At 45.9% G+C, this 8,994-nt stretch overlaps 1 protein-coding gene across 1 annotated transcript in view; it reads left to right on the plus strand.

Moving 5' to 3' along the window:
• Window positions 1-8,994, plus strand: part of LOC115068370 (zinc finger protein 708-like) — a 28,753-nt gene that overhangs the window by 8,597 nt on the left and 11,162 nt on the right. The window contains 1 exon segment of the mRNA XM_029558486.1: window positions 723-957. Within this exon segment, the coding sequence (XP_029414346.1) occupies window positions 723-957 (235 nt within the window).

Genomic DNA, 8,994 nt, shown 5'->3' on the forward strand with positions numbered 1-8,994 from the left:
CTAATGTTGAAAGTACGTGATGGATTAAGGTCATTTTGACCTGAAACCACAGAGCTGAGCAGAATCTTGAGTGTGTAATAAAAACTGGCAGTAGAAACCACAGTATCATAAAGCAGGAATTTGCTGGCTGGTACCAGGTTGATAAGATAAAGAAATGAGTTTTGGTTGTACATGATGACTGGCAAAATTGTTTTACTTTTATCTCTGAAACTGAAAATGACTAATTACAGAACAGTCATGCTGTTAATGAAATTTTGCAATCTTTGCTGTATATATTTCAAACCTTGCAGCTGCAAAATTACACTCAGACCTTCACCAAGCTCTTGTGTGTCTGTTTGTCACTCGCCGAATCCTTGCCCAACCTCTCAAGGACCCTGTTCCCATTGGACTGAACTGCTCCAGTCTGGGCTGGTCTGTCGCAGTACAGTGTGAGACACAGGGCTTTGAACCGTGGGTCACAGGCCATTAGTGTCATTTGTTTGATGATTGCCATCTCCTCCCTGAGGAGGTCTAACTATTGTTGGATGACAGAAATGGCCTGGAAGAGGTGTTGATTAAGAAGAGATTGAGTGTGTAAGGCCGCAAAGGTTTTGGATATGACCTCATTGAGTGTTTGCACAGTAGTGGAAGATTGAGTGATAGCAACAGCAGCAGTGGCAGCAGCCCCTAAGGAAAGGATAATGGCTGTGACAATTGTCACAGTAATACCAAAATCTCTCTAGATCTGGGGGAAGGGTTGGAGAGCCATCTGTTCCATGAGGGTGATAACATGGAAATGAGAAGCATTGGGAACGGGAACTCAGATTGCTGCCGGTTCACGCACAAAGAGAACAAGAGAGGCAGGGAAAATCCAGCATGCCAAGAGGGTGCAGTTAATGAGGGAGCAGTTAAGGGTATCCCCCAGGTCGTCCGTGACATCAGCAAGAAGCAGAGCAAACAGTGGTCGAATGCAAACAGGTGAGATCAAATGGGAGATGTTAACAGAGACTTCATTAGGTGTCCAATCCAGGTTCATGAAACCCGTGTCATTCCCCGTATATGTACCATTAAAGATGGCTCCTCCTAAATCAAAGAGGACGCAAATCCAGGCAGGCCGCTGGCCTGCAGAGCTCCCAGGCCCCCTGACAGTGTCTTTATGCCTGTGATCAGGGTAGACATAGGAGTAAGGTTTTGCAGAGACAAGGTGTCTCCAGGCTGCCAGGGAGGAAGCCTGTGGGCATCCACCATAATCTGTAAAGGGGAGCGTACCTACAGGAGTGAACGAGAGGCAGTGTTCCCATGGAACAGGAAAGCGCAATACAGTGAGAAGCTTATGGGTGGGAGGGCACTGGGTCCACAGAGGATGCGTGACCCTTCTGGGGGGAGGGGTGGTGGTCCCAGTGCCCCCACTGCTCAGTGTAGTCACTGTATTGTGTTTTACTAAGGGAGACCAGATTTTGAGGCCCTATAAGGAGCCCTGGCTCAGGTTTCCACCAAAGTTGCCTGTTGTGATGTTAAAGAGGGAGCAACAGCGAGAGACATTAGGGGAGGAGGGGTTAAGGACTGGGCTGAAGCAGAGCGATCCTGCAAGGGACCATGTGCCATTTATGGGAACAGACATATGAACCAATTCCATGGTGGGGAGACCAAGGGATTCATTAGTAGTAAAGAGAACCGGGAAAGCTGCTGACTGTTCATCTACAGGGAGGATCAGAGGTGGTAAGGGGATCAGTGTCAGGTGGTCTGAAGCCTGGGGTGAAGCACAGCCAAAGGGCAAAAGGGTGCCAAGGACAACAAAGCCAGAAAAGGGTGTCATGGCTTATCCAACTCGCAGTCGGGCCCGGTCTCCAGATGGGTTTCCTTCCATAGCTGGTCAGATGTTTCTTGATGGAATCCAGATGGGGGCCATAGAATCCTGTGGAAAAATACAAGCATATCCTCATCCTCATGTCAGGATGAGGGCTGGTTTCTGCCATAGGGATGAAATAGGATCCCTCCATCTAACTAGTGGCAGAGGCGTAGCCTGAGGCAAGGAGGACCAATGTGTGTATGCTGGACTGAGACCCTGGTCATCAAACATGAGGAAATTAAAGTGGAACAAAGCCTCAGTAAGAGCCAGGTGAGGGTCACATTTGGCCTCAGCTGAGGGGCTTTTAGCCAGGAGGGACTTAAGTGTCCTGTTGTTCCTTTTGACAATGGCTTGTCCTTGCAGGTTATAGAGAACACCAAAGGTATGTTTGATTCCCCAGGAGGAAACAAATTTGTTGAATTCTTGAGAGGAATAAATGGGCCCATTATCAGTATTAAGCACCCAGGGTACACCCATGATTAACATGGCGGACTTTATAGCTTTAATGGCATGTATAGCCTTTTCCCCTGAGAGAGCTAAAGCATAAGTAAGGGAGGAGCGTGTATCAACTATAACATGAATGAATCTCAATTTTCCAAAAGAGGGGTAGTGAGTCACGTCCATCTGCCAAATGGCATTGGGTATCAAACCATGGGGGTTCATTCCTCCCCTGTTAAGGGGCCCAAGAGGCATGAGCGGGGCACAGGTGGCACATGACCAGACAAGGTGTTGCATTGGGACATGGGGATTCCTGGGAGGAGTTTATGAATACTCTGAGGGGACAGGTGGAATTGTTGGTGTAAAGCTCTTGCTTGTTCTAACAGGATAGACTGGACTGTCATGATCATGGCACCTGTGGCAGCATTCCCCCGAGCTAGGATTCCGGGAAGGGCAGAATGTGAGTGGCTATGAGATGAACCATGGGTGACTTCTATTTTTTATGCATTCCTGTAGCTTGACCATAGTGAGGTAGAGTTTTTAACATGAGAAAAGGCGATGACCTTAGAGACCTGAACAGCACAGGCACTATCAGAAAAGAGATTTAGGGGTTCGTCCTGGCACTCTGCTAAAGCTTTAAGTATAGCAAGAAGTTCTCCCAACTGGACAGAGCCAGGATTAGGGATGATGTGGGTGACATACTTTTTTTCCAGGATGATGTATCAGGACCCCAAAGTTCTTCTTATTAGTGTCCGAAAAAGCAATGGTCTCTTGGGGAATTGGGGAAGAGGAAGGGGTACTGTATGGCTTAACCTCAAATGGCAATGTGAGAAGGGCCAGTCTTGGGGCTGGTGATTGTCAATGGTGCCTGGGAAGCCTGACATCATAGTCTGAAAACTTACGGAATTGGCCCAGAGGGCCTTTAGATTATGGAGGGGAAAGGGGAGCACAATAGCTTCGGGTTGTCTATTGATGTTTCTTCGAGCTTGAGTGCACAGTTTGACTGCCAGATTAAAGGCCAGATCAAACTTGGAGGAAACCTGCTGGAGCTCCGAGTATGAGAGATGGACCCAGATTAGTGGCCCAGTCTGCCAAAGGGCACCAAGCAAGCCAGAAGAAGTCAATAGCACTAAAGCCTGTAGGGATTGTAAGGGCTCATATCTGTCAAGGGTTGTTGACGAGAGTAATTCAATGATCTTTTGCAATAGGGCAATGGCCAGGGGAGTTAAGTTAATCTTTGCTGAAGGGCAGGTGGGGCCCTCCAAGAGAGAAAACAGTGCCCTCAGTTCCTCCGAGGGAATGGGCAAGAACGGTTTAAGCCAGTTTATGATGCCACAGAGTTGTTGAAAATCAGCTAGTGTATGGACCAGCTTTGAATTAAAGGCAGGGGCCATAGGGTGTACGCTGGCTGAAATGGTATGCCCCCAAAAGGCATAAGGAGGCACCTCCTGTAACTTATCTAAGGCGATAGCCAACCAAAGAGACTCGCTCTTGGTGATGATAGTAACATCATCTCCCATGTCCACTAGGCCCTTCACAGTGATCCCATCCAGGAATAAGGTCATTAGGGGGGAGTGACTAAGAATCAGAAGGGTCCATAAAACCTGTCTCGTTCCCCTGAGGGAATGCTGAGGGGCGCCCCGGGTGGAGTTTAAAGGAGTTGAGTCCGAATGGGGCTGTGACCTTCAATCTTTTGCCCAATGAAATCCCTTTCTGCATTTGGGGCAGCGGGTCTTGGGACGAGCTCCGTTGTTCGGTCAGTCCCTGCGGAGGTGTCCTGTCCTCCCGCAGTTCCAGCAGCCATCTTTTGAATCAGAAGGAGTGGGCCTTCCTTGTAATAAGAGAGCCTCTAAGGAGGTCGTCAGGACCTCAATGGGCCCTGTCCTGGGGTCTAGGTCTCTAGTGGCGAGTACTCATTTATGAATATCATCATTGTGGACAGGCACAATAGCATTGTTGGTAGGAGTATTTAGGCCTTCCCATGCCAACTGTTTGAGGAGCATATCTCAAGTGGGCCCAGACTCCACTCTCCATTCCACCACTCCAGTGACTCAGGCGAGGAAGTCCGTGAAGGACTCCCCTGGCTGCTGAATTAAATTGCGAAGAATGCCTGTGGGTCACAGGGGGAGCAACATTTAAGGGCTTTGAATGCCAAGTCACTAACTTGTTGGTAGTAAGCATGAAGGCCAATAGTGGACTGGGAAATGGGGTCAATATATTGTCCACGTCCTGTGCACATATCCAGAGTAATATTAAGGCCATATTGAAGGGTGAGACGTGCCTGATTTTCAGCCTGATCATCGTAGGCTGAACGCCAGCTCAGGAAGATGGAGGGCTCCAATACTGCCTTGAATAAGTTATACCAATCGTAATGGGTCTGTAACTGCATGACCCATTGGCAGAGAACTTGCTCAAAATATGGGGAATCAGAGTCTGATTCATTGGTGGCTTTGTGGATGAGTTTAAGGTCTGTAAGAGGGGTGCACACCCATGGCTGTTGCACAGCGTTGGGGCCGACATTAATGGGAAAGGCAGACATGGGCCGGCGAGGTGCAGCAAGGGGTGGACGGCCCATGGGGGGGTTATAATGAGTGGGAAGTGCATTGGAGCAGGCAGAACGTACTTTCTTCCAAGGGTACTGGGGTGGTGTTGTCTCTGATGTTGTGGCTTTGAAAGTGGGGTCCGAGGTAGGGGCAAGGGGGCCCCTTCCTCATCTGGATCGACCTTAAGGCTGGTTACCATATCAAGGTCAGTGGGGGTGAAGTGATGGCAAGGTCTACATTGTCCTGCTCCTGACAATGTTTGTTGTGGGCTGAAATGGCTTCTTCAGGGGAGGAAGATTTAAGGCTGGCAATGATGGCTAAAAGGATCAGGACAAATGAGGCAGGGGGAATAACTCTTGATCCTACTTCCCTTTTCTGGGCCAAGAAAAGGATCCACATCCAGAGGTCAGGATTCCACACATTCTCAGGAGAGACCCAAGGGGCCAAGTTAGTGGCCTCATCCCAGAAATTCTCAATATCTTTTGGTTTTACTTTCAGTCCCCGAGTTCTAAGGAGTGATTTGAGTGCTGCCGTTTGTGGCTCCTTGCACTGTGATGGCAGGTTGCCCATCGTGGGAAGGTCCCATAAAGGGAAACTTGCCACAAAAGTAAAAGGCAAGGGTGATGACCAAGAGGGCAGAAATGAAGCAAACAAGGACCATGAGCCACTTGGACCACCCTGACATGAAAAGGTGTATCAGATCCAAATGTCTTGTGTTTAGTGAGGGACTTCTGAGAGCCGTGACACCCTCGGCTGTATGCTCACACAGTGTCTCCAGGGCAGACAACAGGATGACCCAAAGCCTGGGCTCTGAGTTCTGGGTGGATCAGCCCTTATGTGAACTCACTGGGATGAGCCAAGGAATAAAAGGTGCCGACGTGGGCTTCGGAACTGCGCGGTGGAGTGTGCCTTCCTGATCTAACAACAAATATGATAAACAGGGTAGAGGGGACAGAGGAGAGGGCTACTTGCTCACCCTCAAGCAGCTGAAGGGAAAGACAAAACCCAGGGCCTACTCACCGAACAAACCGAAGTTGGGGGCATCACCAACGGTGGGGGGCTGGGAACCTTGTTTGGGCACCAAATGTTGCAGGTTCCCTCACAGGTCCACCCCACGAGGGACTGCAGGGAATGAGGGTTCTGGCCAAAGTGGGGGTGAGCAGCGCAGAGTCAACACACAGACACTGGGAGTTGGGTGGAAGCAGGCACTAGGCAAAGTGCTGCAAACTCATTTATTGCTGGAAAGGGCAGGCCTTATATATCGCTCCCTCTGGCCCCAGTGTCCTGTAAGCTGGTGTGTCACTCCCTGATAGATCCTCTCATCCAGGCCACTTGCATCATCAGTCTCTAGGTCCAGGGGCAGATTAGAGGTTGGCTCTTTTGTGGAAGCACAGGCTGCACTCTCAAAGCAGAAGCTGTGCTTTCTGGTGTGGCCTGTGCTTAGGCCTGGCAGTTCACCTACTACAACGTGACATGTAGATAAATCTTGTGCAAAGACCAGGTGTTCTGAGATAAACCTTACCTGGACATATATTTCTTGATCTGGTATGTATAATTTTTCAGTAGATTGTTGGACTAATATGGCTCCCTCTGGCTTTTAAAACTAGCTAGGCATTATTTATCTCTCAGATTGTCTAACCCCTCCATCATGGTTTCCCCAATTAAGGTGCCCCCATTCCCCCCTTTCTCCCTTAATAATACCCTTCTCCTATGGTACTACCTCTCTTGAGCTTCTTTCCCTTTAACCCCTAGGCTCCTTGTATGCCCTTCCCTCCCCCCTCCCTTAAACTAACTAAATTTTTATCCATAGCTCCCTTATTAAGGCCTGTTTCCTACTGTTCTTCTCTTTCAGGTTCTTTCTTTTCTTTACCTCCCAGATTCCTTTCCTTTATCCTGGTTCCTGTACTTATGTCTGGATACATACTCACTTATGAGGATTTTGTCCTAGGATCCACATATGAGGGATTTTTTCTGAGCCTGTGTTACTTCACTTACTATAACAGTTTCTACTTCCATCCATTTACCTGAAAATTTCATGATTTCATCTTTCTTTACTGCTGAGTAAAACTCTATCATATAACTGAACCACATGTTGCTTCCATCTCTTAAAGAAAAGAGCAGCAACAAACATGGATGTACAAGTGTCTCTGCAATAGGGTGAGTTCTTTGGGTATATGCCAAGGAGTGGTATAACTGGGTCAAATGGTAGGCTCATTTGTAGTTTTTAAGAGTTCTCCACACTGCTTTCCATAGGAGCTGAACAAGCTTGCAGCTCCACCAGCAGTGGATGAGTGTTCCCCTTTCCCCACATCCTCTCCAACATTTGGTATCATTTGTTTTCTTGATCTTAGCCAGTCTGACTAGGGTAAGATGAAATCTTAAAGTGGTTTTAATTTGCATTTCCCTAATTGTTAGTGATGTAGAACATCTTTTAAGATGTTTCATAGCCATCTTTACTTCTTCTTTTGAGAACTCTCTGTTCAGCTCCTTAGCCCATCTTTTAATTGGGTTACTCCCTGGCTTGATTCTCTGTTTTTTTGAGTTCATTATATATTCTGGTTGTTAAAACTCTGTCAGATGTGTCGCTGGTGAAGATTTTCTCCCATTCTGTGGGTTTTCTCTTCACTACCCTGGTTGCTTCCTTTGTTGTACAGAAGCTTTTTAGTTCAACGAGGTCACATTTGTTGATTCTTGACTTGTTTCCTGAGCAATTGATATCTGGTTTAGAAAATCCTTTCCTACACCTATATCTTGTAGGTTTTTGCCAATTTTTTCTTCTGTTTCAGAGTTTCAGGCTTTACATTGAGGTCTTTGATCCATTTGGAATTGACTTTCATGCAAGGTGAAAGATAGGGGTTTAGTTTCATTCTTCTACAGGTGGAGATCCAGTTTTGCCAGCATCACTTGCTGAACATGCTGTCTTTACTCCAGTGAATGTTATTGGCCCCTTTGTCAAATACCAGGTGGCTGAAATTGCATATTTGGGTCTTCAATTTTGTTCCATTGATCTATGGGTCTATTTTTGTGCCAGTACCACGTTGTTTTTATGACTATAGCTCTGTAATACAGCTCAAAATCTGGTATAGTAATGCCCCCAGCATCGCTCTTAGTACTTAGGGTTGCTTTGGCTATCAGAGGTCTTTTGTGCTTCCATATGAATCTTAGGATTTTTTTTCCAATTCTGTGAAAAATGTCATGGGGATTTTGATTGGCATTGCATTGAATCTATAAATGGCTTTTGGTAGGATGGTCATTTTCACAATATTAATTCTTCCAATCCATGAGCATGGGAGGTTCTTCCATCTTCTGATGTCTTCCTCAATTTATTTGTTTAAAGATTTAAACTTTTCATTGTTGAGGTCTTCAATGTCTTTGGTCATGTTTACTCCTAGATACTTTATTTTTTTTTGCAGTTATTGTGAAGGGGAGTGTTTCCATGTAGTCTTTCTCTGCTTGTTATTGGTATATAGGAAGGATACAAACTTTTGTAGCTTAATTTTGTAACCTGCCACTTTACTGAACATGTTAATAATTTCTAGGAGTTTTCTAGTGGAATTTTTGGTGTCTCTTAGATATATCATATCATCTGGAAAAGGGGATAATTTGATCTCTTCTTTTCCAACTATTAATCCTTTAATTTCCTGCTCTTGTCTTATTGCATTTGCAACAGTTTCAAGCACTATAAAAGAGAAGTGGAGATAGTGGACAACATTGTCTTGTTCCTGATTTCAATGGAAATGCTTCCAGTTTTTTTCTATTTAGAATGATTTTGGCTGTGGGTTTGTTATATATGTCTTTAATTATGTTGAGGTATGTTCCCTTCAGTCCAATTCCCTCTAGGACTTTGAACATAAATGCATGTTGAATTTTGTCAAAGCCCTTCTTTGCATCTATTGAGATGACCATGTGGTTCTTGTCTTTGAGCCCGTTTATATGATTTATGACATTTATTGACTTATGTATATTGAATCATCCCTGCATCTCTGGGATAAAGCTGACTTCCTCATGGTAGATGATCTTTTTGATGTGTATCTGTATGCAGATTTCAAGTATCTTGTTGATAGTTTTTGCATCTATGTTCTTTAAGGATACGGCTCTATAGTTTTCTTTTTTGGTTGTATCTTTACCTGGCTTTGGTATTAGAGTGATGCTGGCTTCACAGAAGGAATTTGGAAGTTCTCCCTC

Source organism: Nannospalax galili, unplaced genomic scaffold (assembly GCF_000622305.1).
Source record: "Nannospalax galili isolate Female #2095 unplaced genomic scaffold, S.galili_v1.0 scaffold649, whole genome shotgun sequence".
Taxonomy (NCBI): domain Eukaryota; kingdom Metazoa; phylum Chordata; class Mammalia; order Rodentia; family Spalacidae; genus Nannospalax; species Nannospalax galili.